Raw genomic sequence first — 21,614 nt, forward strand, 5'->3', positions numbered from 1 at the left:
TGGAAAGGTGGCCAGGTGCGGTGGCTCATGCCTGTAATCCCAGCACTTTAGGAGGCTGAGTTGGGTTTATCACTTAAGGTCAGGAGTTTGAGACTAGTCTGACCAACATGGCAAAACCCTATCTCTACTAGAAATACAAAAATTAGGCCGGGCACAGTGGCTCATGCCTGTAATTCCAGCACTTTGGGAGGCCAAGGCAGGCGGATTGCCTGAGCTCAGGAGTTTGCAACCAGCCTGGGCAACACAGTGAAACCCCCTCTCTACTAAAATACAAAAAAAATTAACCAGGCGTGGTGGCGCATGCCTGTAGTCTCGGCTACTTGGGAGGCTGAGGCCGGAGAATCACTTGAATCCAGAAGGCGGAGGTTGCAGTGAGTGGATATTGTGCCACTGCACTCCAGCCTGGGCAACAGAGCAAGAGAGAGAAGATTAGTTAGGACTAGTTTGGCCTGAGATACTAGAGAGTGAAACGACAGCTCAGCCTTACGTGTCCAGAGGAATTGCAAGGCCCCCTCCCTGCTGGCGTGGCTGCCTGGTGGCTCTGTCCCTGCCACCTTGCCACCTCAAGACTGCTCCTTCGCCTGGGTGCTGTGGGCCTGGATTGCAGCTGATTGGCGTCCTAAGCAGTGTCTGCCACATCCCAGGGTCCCCTTGGGTGTAAAGAGGGCCCCTCAGTCCAGGTTCTCACACTGGTCCTTGGGGCATGGATGGAGGACAGAAAAAGAAAAAGGACTTCGGGCAGGTGGAAACGCAGACCATCTAGCTTCTTCCCTGAAGTCTGGCCTTGAAGGTGCCGACTCCGGCAAGCATGAGGTGAAGGGGACACTTGACCATCATCTCTGTTAGCCCTGTCACTTCTTCATAGCGAGTGCCACACTGGCCTCCACAGCCTCACCCCTGCAGCTCATGAAACGTGAAGGATGGCAGAAATGTGTTCCGCCTCGCTTGGGTGGTGGGTTGGGACGCTAGGGTGTGGGGCAAAGCATGACTTGATTTCCTCTTCCTGTAAGTCTGCGATTGTCACAGAAAGGACATCTCCCAGTGCCTCTTTGTTCCCTGGGGCAAGCAACATGGTCAGGGAGCTCCTTCCAGGTAACTTTGGGTTTCAAGCCCACTGCAGGGGGGCTGCCCCTGGTGTTTCTCAGCCTTGGCTCTGCTGAGACTCCTATCCTGTTGGGAGAGGATCTGAGGCTGTCACTGACTGGCTGCCACCTCCTTTTTTTTTTTTTTTTTTTTTTGAGAAAGAGTCTCACTCTGTCACCCAGGCTTGAGTACACTGGCATAGTCTCAGCTCACTGCAATCTCTGCCTCCTGGGTTCAAGCAATTCTCCTTCCTCCGCCTTCCACGTAGCTGGGATTACAGGCATGTGCCACCACATCTGGCTAAGTTTTGTATATTTAGTAGAGATGGGGTTTTACCATGTTGGCCAGGCTGGTCTCGAACTCCTGACCTCGTGATCCACCCACCTCGGCCTCTCAAAGTGCTGGGATTACAGGAGTGAGCCACCATGCCGAGCCAAGAAAAGTCTTTCTTGCTGCTAGCCTGGAGCCATAGGGATGCCAGATCAGAGATGATAAAGCCTGCCCATCAAGCCTGATAAAATTCAGGTCCCTCAAACGCATTGGGTAGGGATGGATCAGTGTCACCCACACTAGGAGCTTGGCACTGTGGACACTAGGGGTGCCTAGCATGAGGGCTGTCAGCGTTTCTTTTTCTCCAATGCCAAAGTTAACCAGTAAGCAACCCAACATGGGCAAGCTGATGCCCAACAGGCCTTTGTAAAACCTTGGTCACCACTTACTGCCTCCAGGATGCTTGAGGGCTGCATATAAATTCCACAGTTTCCTGAGGCACTCCCAAAGTGAGTCCAAGGTGAATGCCTGGATAGAGGAGATAGAGGATGAGAGGCGGAGGTGTAGGACACTTTTCCAGCAAAGGATTAAGGAGCCGGCACCCCCTCAGTCCCTTGATGCTCTGTGAACTTGACAGTTACTAAGCACCTTCGTTTTCCTACAGGAATACGTGTAAACAGTATTTGCTGCATGCCGTATTTTCCCATCTCTTCACTTTGTTATCCACGGGGGAAGGCAGAATCTGGACAACTCAATCAAGGTTGAGGCTGAGGCCCTTGCCCCAGGCCCAGGACTCCAGGCTGGGAGGTGTTCATTTCTCAGTCCCCTCTGCCTCACAGAGGCAGCCACTCACCCTTTATAGCCTCATCTGTCCCTCGAGTCTCTTCCTAATCCCCTTAAAAATATCTGAAATACTTACATTTTTTTTCTTTCTTTTTTTGAGACAGAGACTTACTCTGTCACCCAGGGTGGAGTGCAGTGGCACGATCTTACCTCACTGCAACCTCTGCCTCCTAGATTCAAGCAATACTCCTGCCTCAGCCTCCCGAATAGCTGGGATCACAGGCGCATGCCACAATGCCTGGCTTATTTATATATATATATATATATATATATATATATATATATATTTTTTTTTTTGAGATGGAGTTTCACTCTTGTTACCCAGGTTGGAGTGCAATGGCACGATCTCGGCTCACCGCAACCTCCACCTCCTGGGTTCAGGCAATTCTCCTGCCTCAGCCTCCTGAGTAGCTGGGACTATAGGCGTGCGCCACCATGCCCGCTAATTTTTTGGTATTTTTAGTAGAGACGGGGTTTCACCATGTTGACCAGGATGGTCTCGATCTCTTGACCTCGTGATCCACCTGCCTCGGCCTCCCAAAGTGCTGGGACTACAGGTGAGAGCCACCGTGCCCGGCCAATCTGAGGTCTTAAAAGAAGCCTCTCCATGCCACATTATACAGGGCAGCTCATTCTGTTTTTAACATGTGATGATTTCAAAGGCAGCATCAAACACATGCTCTGTGGAGACAAACTCCACTGGGCATCTGCAATCCTTTTTTTTTTTTTTTTTTTTTTTTGAGATGGAGTCTCGCTCTGTCACCCAGGGTGGGATAGCAATGGTGTGACAGCAATGGTGTGACCTCGGCTCACGGCTCACTACAACTTCCGCCTCCAGATTCAAGCAATTCTCCTACCTCAGCCTCCCAAGTAGCTGGGACTACAAGCAAGTGCCACCACACTCAGGTAATTTTTTGTATTTTTAGTACAGCCAGGGTTTCACTGGGTTAGCCAGGATGGTTTTGATGTCCTGACCTTGTGACCCGCCCTTCTTGGCCTCCCAAAGTGCTGGGATTACAGGTGTGAGCCACCGCACCTGGATTTTTTTTTTTTTGGTCTCACTCTGTCATCCAGGCCAGAATGCAGTGATGCAATATCAGCTCACTGCAAACTCCACCTCTCTCCTGCCTTAGCCTCCTGAGTAGCTGGGACTACAGGCGCGCACCACCACGCCCAGCTGATTTTTTGTATTTAATATAGACAGGGTTTCTCACCACATTGCCTAGGTTGGTCTCGAACTCCAGACCTCGTGATCCACTCACTTTGGTCTCCCAAAGTGCTAGGATTACAAGCATAAACCACTGCTTCCGGCCCGCATCTGCAATCTTATGATGACAAGCTGTTGAGCTAACTCTAAGTCATTAGCCAATCTGAACCATCTTTGAATCCAAGTAGTTTTACCAGTTTTTATTATAAACACCATCACATTTCAAGTTTCCTCTTTTCGATCACAAATATAGGACTTTTTCTTCTCCTCTTAAGTATACAGCATGAAACACAGCGTTGCGGCTTTCCAGCTTTCTTACAGGTATTTCCTTATGACAAGCTTAGGGTGAGCATCCACATCCTTCGACATCTGGATTGCCTAAGATGGTTGCACGGGATGCAGCCTCCGAAAAGAATGAGGTCGGTACATAAAGTTTTGAATTCCAGGGTAACCTGAAAGAGAGGCCCCTCCACTGCCCACATTAAAGGCAGCACAACCAGGAGGGTGCTACTGAGTGTGGGCTTAGAGCTGCTGCTCCTGGGCTCCAGCCCACTTCTTGTTTGAACACGTGGCTCAAGGCTTCCCCATGGGTGGAAAAGGTGAAGAGGATCGTGGAGGTGTAAGAATCCAGCAGGCAGAGCAGGGACAGCAATCTCCACTGGAGGCCAGGCCTGTGTTCCCCTCCTGGGATGGGGTGGATGAGGGCTGGCTGAAGGTGCCAGATAGTGGTCTTTTACCTGGTTTATTTTACATCTTATAACTCAAGATTCAAAGCTGTATGCTAAAAACTAGATTGGACCTTTCCAATTTCTTAGAAAGATTCCTTGAATTTAGATTCGCAAATCAAGTATTCAAGTATTTTAAAAATAACTGTGAAGGCAAGGGCCCAAATGGAAGCTATTTGGGCCACAATTTCTAAATTTACCATCACCCCCCACCTAGACCACCCTTTGGCTGATGAACTAGGGATAAAGTGAGTTCTCTGGGTGTTGGGGCGGCAGACTAGGGGATAAACTTCAGCTCTCCCGACGATGATCCTCTTTTGTTTTGCGATTTTTGTGAACTGGTCTCACCCACTCAGTAAGGGGGCCTGAACTGGACTCTAAGGGAAGTGGGGCCATGCGGCCGAGTCCGAGTGTCCTTCGAAGTGGGGGACCTTTCTCACTGTAACAGGATCTGGAGCTGGTGCTCCAAGATGTCTGCCCCTCAGTGTTTTCTCCAAGGCCACATAGGACAGGCTGCATGGTGGCGGCAGGATGTTGGGGAAAGTCAGGAAGCACCTTTCGAGCCTGGAACACCCTCTATCTCGAATTCTGGGAGTGGTGTTTGCAGGGAGCTGCCTGAATATGGGAGGAAGCCCTACTTCTGGGGGCGCAGCTATGACAGGCAGGGAGGATGGAGTGGGCCAACGGCAGTTTCAGACCAACTGGTGACCCTAACTGTGTTATATTCACCTGTGAGCCTCGAATGTGTGGGGCCAACGCTGAGCCACACCTCAGTCTCTGGGAATAAACCCTCCAGGTGGCCGCTAAGCCTGGACCACAGTTCCCAGCCACCACCCATGCCACCACGACCACAACCACAGCCCCAGCCTCTCCGCTATGAGCGAACAACCAGAACCATGTCTTACAAAGAACAGACTCCAAAAATATATATAAATAAATAAAAACCTTAAACATTCTTACAGGGATCTTAGAGAACAGAATACATGTTAAAAACCTCAGTAATTTATATCAATTTTAAGCGGTACTTTATATACAATGGGGAAACACATGCATAGTCCAAATACAATGTTGAAAACAGCATTTTCATAACAAAACCCCGAACACTAAGTGTTAATACCATGTACATGAATTCAAGAAGGACCACCCTTTTTGTCTGTTGCACACAGTTTATTTAACAATATGATATAAGAAATGAGTTGGTATTTTACCATTCTATACAGTGATTGAATCTTCTCGAGTTTCGTATTTATAGTAATTAGAGCGCTTGCATGATTTACACTAGAATTGCTTTTCCTCATTTCAAGTTTCACATAGAAGAAAGGAAAGAAGGCTTCTTCTCTAAACATTAGCATGGTCTAAGAGTGATCATCCCTATGTTTTGTCTAAAACCAGTTTTATCAGAGAAACAAAGCAACAATTTCTACATCTGCAAGACAAGAGTTTGGCTTCAGCCATTATGTATAGATAGATGTGTGTGGGTGTGAGTACGTGTGTGTGCACGCCGGAGTCAATTCCTATCGTCCAGGGGTAATACTGGGAAACGCCCACAGAGTTCACTATAGAAAAAAAATCTTCCCGACACATCAGAAAGTTATCGGGATACATTATAAGCTTGCATTATTTCAGGAATCAGTTCTGAATATTATTTTTCTTCTTACTTTTAAACATAAATGTTTAAAGTCTTGAAAATACAAATAAAAAATATGAATATAATGAACTTGTTTTTCCCATTAAAAAAAGGCATGAGTCACCAGCAATGACGACAAAAAGAATTCAAACAAACCCCCCTCCCCCAAAACAAAAACAAAACAGAAACCACCCCCCCAAAAAAAAAACAAAAAGAAAGAGAGAGAGAGAGACCAGATATTTAAATCAACTGGTTTTTAACAAAAAAATATATTCTTTGTATTGTTTCTTTAAACATCAATCCGCCCTCCATGGCTTGGAAGTCGCAGTTCCGTCTAGGAGTAAAAAGAACCCAGACGCCTGAATTTTCAGTACAAAAGGTCCAAGAACATGAAAGGGAAAAAGTGATGCTCTCACAATGCTACAAGCCCTCCACAAACTTCTCTAGCGTGTCCCCCGTGGTGTCCCCGACCAGGGACAGTTCGCTGGACAGCGCACTCCTGCTGGGGGTGTTCAGCTGGGGGAGCATTGCACTCTGTTCGGGGTTCCCCAGGTGTCCCTGATCTATGGAGCTGGCCATAGTAACTGCGAGTCCGGGGTGGGGGGAACCAGTCTGGGGTGAGACGTGGTGTGGCGAAGGCTGGGGCTGTATCCGTGGTGACGGGCTGGAATGTGGAGGCTGGGACTGGGGCCGAGGAGACTGGACAGGGGCTGGAGACCGCACCTGGTTACTAAGGGATGTGGCGATCTGCTGGCCAGGAAGATGCGAGGCCTGTGGCTGTCCTGAGAGCATGTGTTGCTGGGGGCTCATGGGATTCGGCTGGCCTGGGGACCCAATCTGCTGCTTCATCTGCTGTTGCTGCAGAATCCGCTGCTGCAGGGCTTGCTGGATGTTGGGGGTGCTGTCTGCCCCCATCCCTGGCTGCCCCATCTGGCTGAGCTGTCCCATCTGGGCCGCCATCTGGCCTATGGAGCTGCCCTGGAGGGGGAGATGCTGTGGCATGCGCTGCTGCTGCTGCATGGCTGGCGGGTAGCCTCCAGGTCCTTGAGGCTGCTGGAACTGGCCGTGCCCTGCCATGCCCCCAGCCATGCCAGCATTCCCTTGCTGCTGCTGCTGCTGCTGTTGCTGCTGCTGCTGTTGCTGCTGTTGCTGCTGCTGCAGCAGCTGCCTCCGTAACATTTCTCGGTACTGTGGATTCATACTCGCCATGTTGGGGTTGTGTCCTGGGTTCATGATGTTCAGGGCCTGGCCCTGGGGGTTCAGGCCTCCCATTGCCTGCTGCTGTGGAGGCACACCGGGCCGTGGCACGCCAGCCTGCATGGCGTTCAGGTTCTGTAGGCTGGGCTGCTGGTGTATGCCAGGCTGGGGCTGCATGCCGGGCTGGGGCTGCATGCCGGGCTGGGGCTGGAGGCCGGGCTGGGGCTGGAGGCCGGGCTGATTGGCCACATACTTGGCTGTGCGCTGTTTGATGAAAGCTGCCATTAGCTGCGGGTTTGACTTGAGAATGTTCAGCACCTGCTGCTGCTGCTGAGGGGAGCTGGGTGACTTCAGGGTCCGCAGCAGGTCTTGCAGGGCGCTGGGGGAGATGCTTCTGGGTGGCTGCACGCTGGGCATCCGGGGCCCGGCTACAGCTGCCTGGGCCTGCATGGACATCACAGGCCTGGGCATGCCTGGCATCGGCTGCTGCTGGGGAAGGGGTGCCTGTTGCCACTGGCCGGGAGGCATGCTGGGCATGACAGGCCCGCTCACCTGGTTGGGTCGGGGCACGTTCAGGCTCACAGGGGCCATCTGGCTTCCTGGGGTCCCCATGCCCGTGCGTCCTGGGGGCATGCCATTGTTGATGTTCACCCGGTACAGGTGCTGCTGCTGCTGGGCCTCACGCTCGATCTGCCGAGCCGCTTCCACCGCTGCAGGTGGGGGCTGGGCCGGGGGCGGGGGTGCTGGCACCTGGCTGGTGGGCTTCCCTGCAGACACCGTGGTGGGGGGCTGAGTCCGGGCCACGCTGGGGAAGCCAGCTGGTGACATGCTCACGGGTGAGGGCTGGGGCTGGGCAGGGGGCTGCGGCGTCTGGGGTGTGCTGGGCTGCTGCGTGGGGGTCCCAGGTGGTGCTGAGGTAGGAGAAGGCAGACTCTGCTGAGGCACGTTGCGGGTGTTCATGGTGGCCATCCGCCGGCGCATGAGCTGGGCCTGCTGCAGGCGGTGCTGGATCTGCTGCTGGCGGAGCTTGTGTTTGATGTTGAGGCAGAAGGGCACGGGGCATTTGTTTTCTTGGCAGTGCTTGGCGTGGTAGCAGCAGAGGGCGATGAGCTGCTTACACACCGGGCAGCCCCCATTGGTCTTGCGCTTACAGCCCTTGGTGTGCTGCACCACCCGCTTCATCTTCTGGCAGGATGGCAGCGAGCAGTTGGCGTTGCGGCACTGGCATGCGTGCACCAGAGACTGGATGCAGCGCTGGATGCTCAGCCGGCGGGACTCCTGGGGGCTCTTTGACTGTGGCTCGCCCTGGCTGCTGCCCTCGTCGTCCAGACCCAGCCCCCACTTCACCATCTTATGGGCATGGCTCTTCGTGTTATAGCAGTTGATGCAGAGGTCGTAGTCCTGGAAGCGAGAAAAGGGGACAGGCTGGTGTCAGCACGGGGCCCAACACCAGGAACCCTGGCCGTTTCCCTCCATCACTACGTCTGGGTCCGTGCCAAGAGAACCAGACAGGAGACCCAGACAGGATGGAAGCATGGACAGGACAGGAGCACGGGCCGTGTACATGCTCCTCCCAAAGACCTTGACTCCTGGGAATAGCCCTGAAGGCTCAAAGATAACCAGACTTATGCCCTGAGACCTCCCAGCCTGTGAGTTTATGGACAGTAGACACCAGCCCCCTTCCTTTTGGCTTCCTCTGCCCAGGGAGTCACACTGGCCCCGTCATGGCCTGTCCTGCTCCTGTACCTGGACTGTGAAACCTGACAGTGAAAGGCCGAGGGAGGCTGGTCCCTCCCAGAGCACCGACAGTTGCCATGAAGCGCCTCTGGAAAGGCCTGGGCTACCCTACCCATGGCGTGCCAGTGGACTTTCCCTAATGCAGAAGCCGGTTACTAAAAACTGCTTGCACCTGGCAACCTGACGGAGCCCTAGAATCAGGTACGAAGTCTGCCTTCACAGAAAGAGGTAAAAACTGCCACATGCAAAAACTAGAAAGAGGACAAAGGACACTGGAGAAAGCTGGAGTGTGGAAGAGAGGCGTGTGAAGGTGGAGAGAGAAGAAGCCCTCGCTCGGCTGAGGACCGCTCTGCCTGCCTACAGACACCACAGCAAGCGAGTGGGCTCTGGGGTGGCAGGTGATGGTGACTGTCCTGGGAGGGGAATGGTGGGGTCTGTCACCTGCCTGAGCCCATGCAAGGAACACCCATGCAAGGGACCAGAGGGTCCCAAGCTACCAAGAGGACAGCGGGTGTTCCCAGCCATTTAGCAAGACCAGAACTGGGCACAGATAGGACAGACTTCCCTGCAAAGCCTTTCTCTGGCTGTCCCCACTGCCAGGCCTGTGGACATGGCTACACAGAGCAGGTTTAGGAAACACAAACATGGCGATGCCTTCTGCCTTGTGATACTGTCCTAGTTCCAGAGGACTCAGCGCAGCCGCCATCAGGTAGAGACACTGACCCCAGCACCCACGCAAAGGGACGGGATGCTTCGTCAGCTCCCAGGCTGGCTGCGGGCCTACCTCGCACACAGTGCAGTGCCAGCGCGTCTCCACGTGGTGCTTGCACTCGTTGCAGGTATAGACGAAGCGGTCCTGGCCCTGGGTGTGCAGCTCCACCAGCATACACAGCGTGGACCACTTGGAGCGGCGCAAGGAGGAGAACTCCCAGTGCTTGTCTCTGGCGAGGGTGAGGAAGGCATCTCGCCCGTCCATGAGGTCGCAGCTAAGCAGGGGGTCGGGATCGACGATGGGGGGCAAGGTGTTGATGACAGGCCCGGCGTGCAGGTGGATCACGAAGAAGACCTGCAGGAGAGGAAGGGCTTTAGTCCCACACAGGGGACATGGCACCTCTGGTGGTTAAGTGTAGGACAGGCGCAGCCAACCCAGCTTATAGGACAGGCAAGTGGCTGAGCCTGATGGCCTTGATGCTTTGGGATACAACAGAATTGGTGACACGTTGCATGACATCATCCAACTGGTCCACTCAGTCTCCTGAGGGCCACCTCCCTCCCACCACAGACCTGCACGGGGCCCAGACCGCCAGCTGCACGTCTGTCCCTGCTCTGGGCTGGAGGCAGGGCTGCAGCACCGCACCCCGAGCCCACCTCCTTGTGTTTCTCCATGGTGGCATAGAGCTTCTGGGACAGGTCATTGGACACGTTGGGCATGCTGGGCTTCTTCTTATTGGCGCGGCTGATGCTGCTTTTGTTCTTGTTGGTCTTCTTATTGTTCTTCTTCTTGGCATTCTTGCTGTCGCCCTGACTGCCCTGCAATAACAGGCAAGGTTGTGAGACCAGGCAAGTGCTCCTCCACACCTGGCATGGACTCCCAGTTCCCGGGCCGTGGGTGTCAGGAGGCTCAGGCCAAAGCAGGTCACCACCAGGCAGAACCCACATGTGCACAGCCACAGGCAGCTACAGATGCTGCTGCCTTGAGGACAGAGCCGGGCCTGTCCTCAGGCAGTGCTGGTGTCACTATCAGCTTTAAGCTATGTTGCCTTTTGAGGGGAAAACAGACCCAGAGTGTGAGTTCAGAAACGAATTAATTACAGCAGTAGGGGGCATTTCCACTGTGTCACAACCATACATGGAAGATTCCACGTCACAACTGTGGTCAGCAGCGGTCTGCCTTAAGGAAGGCTCTACACACCTGAGAAAGCATGAGAGCTTCCAGAAGACAGGAAAGCTGTTCACGGCAGAAGCAGCTACCCCGGCAAGAGCCGGGACTCTGAGGCTCCTGCAGGGTCCACTCAAGGCCCACCAGGGGCAGGCCAGCACCCTGCCAGGGCCATCAGTGTTATGCCTGACTGGCTGAAGTTGTGATTGCTCTCAGCCCACAGGCTCCTCCTCTGGAAACAATGCAGGCTTGCTACTCATACACTTCAACAGAGAAAACTCAACTAGGTCCAAACAGCTTTTTTTTGGTGTAAGGGTGCAATCTTGGGTTCAAGTGATTCTCCCGCCCCAGCCTCCCGAGTAGCTGGGATTATAGGCATGCACCATCATGCCCAGCTAATTTTTCTATTTTTTAGTAGAGACAGTGTTTCACCATGTTGGTCAGGCTGGTCTTAAACTCCGTTAACCTCAGAGAATCTTAGTGTTCAAAGATGGGTGTCAGTCCGGGGACAATCCAATAACCCTGCCCAACTGACAAGGAGCTGAAGGAGCCGAAATGTCATGCAAGATCCTCTGTGAGATTCAGGGACAGAAAAAAAACATGAGAAGAAAACTGAGAAAACAGGATCAAAGTGTGGACTTCAGCTAATCATAATGCATCGGTCAATGCTCACCATGGCAGCAACTGTGCCACACAAAGTAAGACGTTAGGAGCAGGAGAAACAGGGCGCTGGAATTACAGTGGCACTCTGCTCAATTTCTGTGTCAGCCCTAAAACAAAACAAGTTTTTTTTTTTGAGACGGAGTCTCCCTCTGTTGCCCAGGCTGGAGTGCAATGGTGCAATCTTGGCTCACTGCAACCTCTGCCTCCTGGGTTCAAGGGATTCTCCTGCCTCAGCCGCCTGAGTAGCTGAGATCACAGGCATGTGACATAATGCCCAGCTAATTTTTTGAGTGGAGACAGGGTTTCACCATGTTGGCCAGGCTGGTCTTGAACTCCTGACCTAGGTGATCCACCCACCTCGGCCTCCCAAAGTGCTAGGATGACAGGCATGAGCCACTGCGCCCAGCCGGAAGCCTATTTTTATAAAATTATAAAAGAAATATGTTCACGAAATTAAGAAAATACAGACAAGTACTTTAAAAAAGTTGTTTCATGGCCAGGTGCAATGGCACACGCCTGTAATCCCAGCACTTCGGGAGGCCGAGGCCGGCAGATCACAAGGTCACAAGATGGAGACAATCCTGGCCAACATGGTAAAACCCCATCTGTTGGCCGGGCGCGGTGGCTCACGCCTATAATCCCAGCACTTTGGGAGGCCAAGGCGGGTGGATCACGAGGTCAAGAGATCGAGACCATCCCGGTCAATGGGGTGAAACCCCATCTCTACTAAAAATACAAAAATTAGCTAGGCATGGTGGCACATACCTGTAATCCCAGCTACTCGGGAGGGTGAGGCAAGAGAATTGCTTGAACCCAGAAGGTGGAGGTTGCGGTGAGCCGAGATCGTGCCACTGCACTCCAGCCTGAGTAACAACAGCGAACCTCTGTCTCAAAAAAAAAAAAAACAACCATCTGTACTTAAAAAAAGAAGTCCAAAAATTAGCTGGGAGTGGTGGTGCACACCTGTAGTTCCAGCTACTCAGGAGGCTGAGGCAGGAGAATCGCTTGAACCTGGGAGGCAGAGGTTGCAGTGAGCCGAGATCGCACCACTGCACTCCAGGCCCTGGTGACAGAGTGAGACTCCGCCTCAAAAAAAAAAAAAAAAAGTTGTTTCGTTTTTCTGGTCTTCCTGAACAGTAGTAGTATTTTACATTCTGGAGCTCTCCTTGTGCATGTTTGTCTCTGTCTGCCACGTTCCTCATGAAGCTGGGAGTGTGCAGAGGGAGCTGGTTCCATTTCTCACCCTACCTGACATTATCACAAGCTTTTCATCATTTCCCAGACTTGACAGAATGATTTTTAATGGCAAGAGTGCTCCACCCCATGTGCCGGCCCTCACTAAAGCTGACCCCCAAAGCGAGCTCCTGGGGTGTCGCTGCCCACTGTTACACATGGGACAGCATGTCTACCTGCCAACACCTCAGCATCCCACCCTCCCCAGCACACACAAGTCCCCGGTGCACAGGGAATGCTGCCCCAGCTCGAGCCCCTGTCGAGCCTGTCTGAACAGCCCTGTCGCTGCCATGCCACAGGCAGGTGTCCCCTCCTGGGGTGGGACCCAGCTGCGTTCTCCCTCAGAGCCCTCTCCCTACACCAGCAGGGGCTGTGTCCCTGTGCTGTCGAACATTTGTGAAAGGCTCAGAGCCAGGGCACCGGCTCTGACGGACCCCAGAGGAGCCTGATGGCCCAGATTCCTTCTTCCGCAGTGACCCCCAACCCTGTACAGGCCTGCAGCAGCTCTCATCAGGCCACCTCCTGCCGTGGCATGTGGGACACAGAGCCTGGGTTCGCAAAACCAGCTGGTCGCTGTCATGCTGATTACAAATACCTCCCCCTTCAAAGCCTATCTTGGATGTGGTATCCTCCAGAGTCACCCTTAGGAGGTGGAACTTGAGCATTAACTCACCAGAAACCAGTAAAGCTAGCTACGCTCCAGCAGGAGCAAGTCAGAAAACAACAGGCCTGGAGCTCTGCTTAGGAGCCATCTAGAGCATAAACCTGCACAGGACCCTGCCCGTGCTTCCTCTGTCCAGCAAATGACACTCTGGGGTGCTTTTTAGCAGGTGGCCATCTCTCAACCACTGGTGCAGTGAGCACGAGAGTGCACGGTGGAAGGAGCCTAGGCTCCACTGAGCCCACAGACCCGGCACCCACCTCACAGCCCTGCTCTCACATGCGACAGGCACTGCAGCAGCAACAGGTCCCCAGTTGGTGCCTGGCTGCTTCACCCCTGGCAGCTGCTCAGGCCCATGCAGGAGCCGCCTCTGTTCATGGCTTTTCCTCACCAGTCACAATGGCCTGTCCCAAGTTCTGGGGCTGCAGTCTTCAACATTTGTCACTGCTCTCCCTGCACCTACAGCTATAGCCCACACCCACGCCACCACCATCTCTTCCCCAGACAGCCATACAACCCTGCACACAGCACGCCTCCTCCCACTGCCTGGCGGGTCCTCTCCCCACACCATCCTGTGGTGGGCAGGTCTGGCCCACTCTTTACCTCCTCAAGGTTCCTTCCCCTTCACAGCTCCACCACAATCGGAGCACACCACACTGGGGTCTGGGCTCTTTTTGTTTCTCTTACCAGGACACAGCTAACCCCTTGGGGGCAGACATGGGGTTTTGTTTGGCTCACTCTGCACTGCCTGGCACTCAGGGGCAATACTGAGGAGAGAGAGCAGGAGGGCATGAGCACCACATGCAGAGCAGCCACCAAACATGGGTACAAGGCCTTGGCAACCTGGTGCCTCTTTCTCGAGTCACTTTTTACATCAGTGGGTTGTGTCCTGACTGCCATGTGACCTCTTTTCTGCCTTCCTCTCTCTGCTCTCCAAGTCCAAATGGACCCCCAGCCCCAGAGAGCATCCACTGAGCAGAGGGTGCAGCGCCCACACTGCTGCCCACCAACGCCACATGCTGCAGATAGTGTCAGTGCACGTGTGTGAACAGAGACACCACTGAAAGGACCTAACAGCCAACACGTGCTTCCCAGCCTGCCACCCTGGCAGCTCCGGCGGGCTGTGTGGGCAGGCGGGCTTGGAGGAGGACCTGTACCTCGGTGGTTTCACTGGCTGCGGTGCTCTCTTCCTTTTTCCTCTCCTCTTCTTCTTGTTCTAGTTCCTTAATGCTCTCTTCTAACACATTGGGCCAGAAATCACCTTCAAAATAGGGCAGTTCCTTGGCACTGGTGAGTCTGTCTTCAGTTGCTTGTTTGAAAATGTCCTGCGTGGGCAAAGCACAATGAGATGAGGGCCATGCATGTGGGCCCCAGCATGGAGCAGCAGACCCCCCTGCATGCACGCCCCTCACCACAGTGCTGGCCCCCCCCATGTGTGCAACAGTTATGCACAGGCCCCGAGGCCCAGCGATGAAAACAGCACAACTGTGCGGCCCTCGGACAGCCAGGGCAAAGCCCATCAGCCGAAGAAAATGCTTCTAAGTTCTCACTTTATGCTTTTTCTGCTTTCTAATCCTCGTAAGTAAACATTATTATCAAGTATGTCAATGCAAGAAAGAGACACGTAAGTAACCTTCACTCAGCTGTGACAAAAGCCACCACCTTCCTTCAGCACCAGGTACCTTGTAGTCATGAATGATCCGCTCTGCAAACGCCTTGTCCAGCATCTTTTTGTACCATTCCTGCAGTCGTTTTGGCTTGGGGATTTTTTGATCAGGTGGGTGGCAGTGGAAGATATAATCATCTCCTTCACTTGGAGGACAGGCCCAGATGTGCCCTGTCACATACCTGCAGGACACACACACATCACATGGAAGCGCCAGTGAAATTGGCCCTGCCTTTAAGAAGTCATAGCAGAAGAGCAAGGACTCAAGCCAGGACAAAAGTAACCAGAAAGAGGAGAGAACGAACACCCACAATGCTGGAACTTCCTCCAGCATTGGCGGCAAGGCTGGAACTTCCTCCTGAGCAAATGCAAGCCTAGAATCCTGCCCTGAAATACTTCTCTCTTGGGGTGCACACACAGGGCAGGGCCAAGCCTGCAAAGGAAACCTGAGGCCTCATTAAAGAGCCAGGGAATAGCCGGGTGCGGTGGCTCACGCCTGTAATCCCAGCACTTTGGGAGGTCAAGAGATCGAGACCATCCTGGTCAACATGGTGAAACCCCCTGTCTCTATTAAAAATACAAAAAATTAGCTGGGCACGGTGGCGCGTGCCTGTAATCCCAGCTACTCAGGAGGCTGAGGCAGGAGAACTGCCTGAACCCAGGAGGCGGAGGTTGGGGTGAGCGGAGATGGCGTCATTGCACTCCAGCCTGGGTAACAAGAGCGAAACTCTGTCTCAAAAAAAAAAGAAGAACCAGGGAATATGATGGCTCATCAAGGCAACGCCATCCCCTTCCTCCTGAGCTAGCAGTTCAGCTGACTATTTCTCTCTCTGAGAGTCAATGTCAACATAGTATCATTCATTCTGTTCAAGACACTTTGATCAAATGCCCCTAACCTTTTCAAGATTCAGAAAGGAATGGGGCAGGTCTACAGTACAGAAACCAAGCGCTAGAGAAGAAAACCAGACCCAAGACAGCAGGCACTGCAGGGTTCTGTTTACACAAAGGATCCAGAAAAGACAAATTCAGAGAGACAACAAGTAGATTAGTGGTCACCCATGGCAGAGATGGGACAGGAATTAACAGCAAGGGGCAGGAGGAATTTTTTTTTTTATTTTTGAGATAGAGTTTATCTTTTTGCTCAGGATGGAGTGCAATGGCACGACTGGCTCACTGCAACCTCTGCCTCACTGGTTCAAGTGACTCTCCCTGCCTCAGCATCCCAAGAAGCTGGGATTACAGGCGTGCACCATCATGCACAGATAACTTTTTTTGTGTGTGAGACAGGGTCTTGTTCTTGTTGCCCAGGCTGGAGTGCAATGGCACAATCTCGGCTCACTGCAACCTCCACCTCCCAGCTTCAAGCTATTCTCCTGCCCCAGCTTTCCCAGTAGCAAGGATTACCCTAGGCACCCTCCCCCATGCTCTGGCTAATTTTTTGTATTTTTAGTAGAGACAGGGTTTCACCATGTTGGTCAGGCTGGTTTCCTCCTCTGACCTCTGGTGATCCACCTGCCTTGGCCTCCCAAAGTGCAGGGATTACAGGCATAAGCCACCACACCTGGCCAAATTAAAAAAAAAATTTTATTTTATTTTTTGAGACACTGTCTTGCTCTGTCACCCAGGATGGAGTGCAGTGGCGCAATCTCGGCTCAGTGCAATCTCTGCCTCCCAGGTTCAAGTGCTTCTCCTGCCTCAGCCTCCTGAGTAGCTGGGATAATAGGCATGCCTGACTAATTTTTGTATTTTTAGTAGAGGCAGGGTTTCACCATGTCTGTCGGTCAGGCTGGTCTCGAACTCTTGACCTGTGATCTGCCCACCTTAGTCTCCCAAAGTGCTGGGATTACAGGCATGAGCCACCGCACCTGGCCTTTCTTTGTATTTTTAGTAGAGACGGGGTTTCACCATGTTGGCCAGGCTGGTCTTGAACTCCTGACCTCAGGTGATCCACCTGCCTCAGCCTCCTGAAGTGCTGGGATACAGGCATAAGCCACCGCACCTGGCTGGCAGGAGGAATCTTAAGGCCAGTAACAATGTTCTGAAACTGACTTCTGATAGTTGCACTTATCAGTAAAGTTACTAAAAACTACTGAATCATACACCTAAACAGGAGAATTCTACGGTATGTACATTTTGCCTCAATAAAGTAAACAAACACAAATAAAAAGAAATGAACAAAAAGTAAAGGCAGGATTGCAACATTCCTAGCAGCCAGGCCTGTGAGTTCCGGGAAGCACCTGAGAAGGGAAGCTTTGGAAATTCTGAATGGATCTCAGGATGTAAAAATAAAAACATATAAAAAAAATCCATTATTTCACAGAATAAACATACATTTCACAGAATAAACATACAGTAAAAAATAAAAGAGTTTTTACTATTCCAAATAATTCAATCCAAACTCACCCCAATTTCTTCACATACTCTAGATATCCAATAAGGATCTCATGGTAAACAGCTGTGCGGAGGCAACGCGGCCGGAAGAAATGAATACTGTCCAGATAAGAAATGTACACCCGCCTGTGGGAAGGAGGCACACGCTTAGCTCTGGGTACCCCTCAGACGTAAAATCAAACAGGCAATGAAAACCATCCTGGAAGTTGAATTTTCAGACAGGGTCTTGCTCTGTTGTTCAGGCTGGAATGCAGTGGTGCAGTCACACCCTGCAGCCTTGACCTCTTGGGCCCAAGCAATCCTCCTGCCTTAGACACCCATGTAGTTAGCATGACAAGGCATGTACCACCCTGCCCAGATCATCTTTTATCTGTTTTGTGGAGATGGGGTCTCACTTTGCTGCCCAGCGTTGTCTCAAACTCCTGGGCTCCAGTGATCCTCCTACCTCAGCCTCCCACACTGCTGTGATTACACAGGTGTGAGCCACTGCACATGGCCAGTTTTTGTTTTGATGGTATTTACACTGGCCACCAAATAGGCTGTGATGAAAAATAAAACAAATAAACAAAATAGTCACCGACCACACTGCCAACCAGTTAAATGGAATTCAGTTTTTGTCACTGAAGAAAAAGATGAATGGCATCACTCAGTACAGAGAGCCACAATTAGGGCAAACTGAGAAAAGCCACTTTTAGTTCCCTCTCGCCCAGATTCCTGACTGCACATGAAGTCCCTCTTGGCAGAGTTATTTCCTTTGTGCAGGTGCCAGGCTGTCCCCACCCCAGTTTTACCTGCCTTAGGTAAGAGGGGGACGCACACAGACTCACCACACAAAACAAGCTCACTGCAGTCATCTCAACAGTTCACTTCCTGTGAGCTTAATGGAAAACACAGCTAACTACTTTGGTTAGTTAACTGTGGCTTGATTTACTTTAATCCCCTATGATGGCTAACAGGCTCCTCTGGGACACTTAAGAGCCCTGGTCTATCCTAACACAGCACACTGAATGACACACCCCAGAAGGAGCTGGAAAACTACCTCGTATTTGGAGGGGGGCAATCAGAGCCGTATTCTTGCACGTGCATTCCAAAAAAGCAGACATCCACGCCGTCAATTTCCTCAAAAGCAAACAGTGCTTTGGTTCGATATGGGAAAGATTCAGACATTTCCCCAGAATCCACAAACCTGAAACAAAAGCCAGAGCCTGACATTTACAAAGGCTGTTGCTGACAAGGTGCTTCTGCACACCAGGCCTGCTGCTCTAACTCTGTACACTGCAGACAAGGGGAGGCATGGAGTCCTCAGACCGTGGCCTGGAGTCCTCCCTATGGGCCGAGCAGCCCTGGAGTGTGGAGAGCCCATTCTTTCTGACGAGTTTCCCCCACTAGACAACTGTACCTCTGCGAACGATATACGGGATGCTGAGGAGGACCGGCTATACAGCAGTCCCCTTATCTGCAGGGTACATGGGAAACCATGGTCAGTATCAACCTCTATGTATGCTTTTTCTTATACATCTGTACCAGTCACAAAATTTTAATTTATAAAACAGGCACAGCAAGAGATTAACAAGAATAAGTTATAATAAATCAAGACAATTATAAACAGTATACTGTAATACAAGTTATGTGGTCTCTCTCAAAACAGCTCAGTGCACTGTATCGGGTAGCTGAAACCCAAGAGAGGAGAACCGATGGCTGAGGGGGGCTACTATATTCGTTTGCTGCTGCAAAGTCTTTGAAGTATGACATCAAACTCAAGAGCTTTGCAGAGAGCAGGCTCTGGCAAGCAGGCGTGGGGACTGCTCGCAGAGCACTGTAGGCAGCAGGCACACCGACCGTGACTTCATTCCAGGCTTGACCTCCACCGTCTTGTCTGAGCTGGCCACCACTCGAACAAAAACCTCCCCGGCTTCAGGGTGATTCTGGCGTCGCAAAAATTTGTTCACTCGGTCTTCCAAGTGGTTTCCCAGTCTCGTGGTCTGCAGTCCTAGGAAGTCCAGAAGGAGCAGGTGAGAGGGCTTCAGCAGCACTGCTGAGACAGTGGCGAAGACTACAGAATCCACCCTCTTTATGGCACAGGCTGATATTTTAAAAGAACTCATGTTCTCCAAACATGGAAGAAATCTAATCTGTCCTGTGACACGTACAGAGAGCCACGTGTGTGTGTGTGTGTGTGTGTGTGTGTGTGTGTGTGTGTTGGTGTGTTTTTTTTTTTACTTTTTTTTTTTTGAGACAAGAGTCTCACTCACTCTGTTGCCAGGGCTGGAGTGCAGTGGCGAGGTTTTGGCTCAGCTTACTGCAACCTCCACCTCCCTGGGTTCAAGTGATTATCCTGCCTCAGCCACCCGAGTAGCTGGGATTACAGACACCAACACGATACCCAGCTATTTTTTGGATTTTTAGTAAAGAGAGGGTTTCACCATGTTGGCCAGGCTGGTCTCTAACTCCCAACTTTGTGATTCACCCACCTTGGCCTCCCAAAGGGCTGGGATTACAGGCATGAGCCACCGCATCTGGCCAAATATATATATTTTTGGGAGATAAAGTCTCGGTTTGTCACCCAGGCTGGATTACAATGGCACGCTCAGCTCACTGCAACCTCCAACTCCTGGGTTAAAGTGATTGCCCCGCCTCAGCCTCCTGAGTAGCTGGCACCCACCACACGGCTGGCTAACTTTGTATTTTTAGTTGAGAAGGGGTTTCACTATGTTGGCCAGGATGGTCTTGAACTCCTGACCTCAGATGATCTGCCTGCCTTGGCTTCCTAAAGGCCTGGGATTACAGAAGTGAGCCACTGTGCCGGGCGACTTGAGTGTTTTATAAGAGAAAGGTGGACTCTGGGATCTCAGGCACTCCACTCCTGCAAACTGTTTATGTGCCCAGATGACTTGCATCTTTATCTAACAGGATGGGACAGAGGAGCCACAGAGGTGGACCCAAAACTGACAGGGGCTCTAGGAGTGGAGCAGAGGGATTTTTCCTGTTGCTATTTTTCCTGCTTTCCCTGGAGGGCAGAGCTGGCATACCCTCAGTGGGCTCCTCCTGTCCAGCTCTGAGGACAAAGACCCTACTACAGAGTCTGACGTGAGCGTGTCATGTTCCAGGGCTGACAAAGCAAGCTCCATCCAGGGTCTGCCTGGTGCCCCAGGAGTTGGCATAGTATTGGCGTCCACCGCCTTGTGCAGCACGTGAATGAACTTTCCAAGCCTTGGTGAGGGGAGCCTAGGACAGGCTGCCCTCTTCACTCACGGCTAGCTCCAGGTGGCCACTGTCACAGGAACGACCCAGAGGCAGAACATTATTTCAGTACAGAGAACTCCTCAAGTACAGGTTAAAAAACGAGAATGGAAAGTTGCAAAAGGTTCTTAGTGATTACTTATAGACAATGAGATTTTAAAAAAGTTTCTTCCTGGAGAAGGGAGGGGGGCATGGAAAAAAAAAGTTTCTTCTTTGTTGGCTTTTAAATAGTTCCTGGCCGGCGCGGTGGCTCACGCCTGTATTCCCAGCACTTTGGGAGGCCGAGGTGGGTGGATCACGAGGTCAACAGATCGAGACCATCCTGGTCAACAAGGTGAAACCTGTCTCTACTAAAAATACAAAAATTAGCTGGGCATGGTGGTGCGTGCCTATAGTCCCAGCTACTCGGGAGGCTGAGGCAGGAGAATTGCTTGAACCCAGAAGGTGGAGGTTGCGGTGAGACTAGATTGTGCCATTGCACTCCAGTCTGGGTAACAACAGTGACACTCCGTCTCAAAAAAAAAAAAAAAACGAACAAAAAAAAGCAAACAAATAAATAAATATTTCCTACATTAGTGAGAAAAGGAAAAATCAGAAATTTTAGGAGATTCCTTAATGAGCTGGAAAATTTAGACTAAAGTTCTAAATTTCATTTTTCTACAATAAACAAACCAGTGGTGCTGCTTTTTGGGTAAGTTGTACCTGAATAAAAATGATTTAAAAAGAAAAATGTGGCTGGGCACAGTGGCTCACGCCTATAATCCCAGCACTTTGGGAGGCTGAGGCGGGAGGATCACCTGAGGTCAGGAGTTTGAGACCAGCCTGACCAACATGGAGAAACCCCGTCTTTAATAAAAAAACAAAATTAACCAGGTGTGGTGGTGCATGCCTGTAATGCCAGCTATTTGGGAGGCTGAGGCAAGAGAATTGCTTGAATCCGGGACGCGGAGGTTGTGGTGAGCTGAGATTGTGCCATTGAACTCCATCCTGGGAAACAAGAGTGAAGCTCCGTCTCAAAAGAAAAATAATAAAATAAAACAAAAAAAGAAAAATGTACAATGGCAAGGAAAAACTACATGAAAACGTTAAAGCTGGCCAGGCCCAGGGGCTCATGCCTGTAATCCCAGCACTTTGGGAGGCTGAGGTGGGCAGATCACCTGAGGTCAGGAGTTCGAGACCAGCCAGGCCAACA

The 21,614-nt window shown here is 51.6% G+C and overlaps 1 protein-coding gene across 8 annotated transcripts in view; it reads right to left on the minus strand.

Annotated features, from left to right (window-relative positions):
* Window positions 1-3,576: 3,576 nt before the first annotated feature.
* CREBBP (CREB binding lysine acetyltransferase) overlaps window positions 3,577-21,614 on the minus strand; it is a 163,630-nt gene continuing 145,592 nt past the window's right edge. For all 8 annotated transcript variants that reach the window (XM_035266789.3, XM_078344542.1, XM_035266793.3 and 5 more), the window contains 8 exons: window positions 19,022-19,172; window positions 18,222-18,368; window positions 17,195-17,308; window positions 14,808-14,973; window positions 14,283-14,450; window positions 10,058-10,219; window positions 9,474-9,755; window positions 3,577-8,353 (listed from right to left, as the gene is read on the minus strand). In XM_035266789.3, coding sequence (XP_035122680.1) covers window positions 6,176-8,353; window positions 9,474-9,755; window positions 10,058-10,219; window positions 14,283-14,450; window positions 14,808-14,973; window positions 17,195-17,308; window positions 18,222-18,368; window positions 19,022-19,172 — 3,368 coding nt within the window. In that variant the 3' untranslated portion in view covers window positions 3,577-6,175. The remainder of the gene's footprint in view (window positions 8,354-9,473; window positions 9,756-10,057; window positions 10,220-14,282; window positions 14,451-14,807; window positions 14,974-17,194; window positions 17,309-18,221; window positions 18,369-19,021; window positions 19,173-21,614) is intronic.

Source organism: Callithrix jacchus, chromosome 12, assembly GCF_049354715.1.
Source record: "Callithrix jacchus isolate 240 chromosome 12, calJac240_pri, whole genome shotgun sequence".
Classification (NCBI taxonomy): domain Eukaryota; kingdom Metazoa; phylum Chordata; class Mammalia; order Primates; family Cebidae; genus Callithrix; species Callithrix jacchus.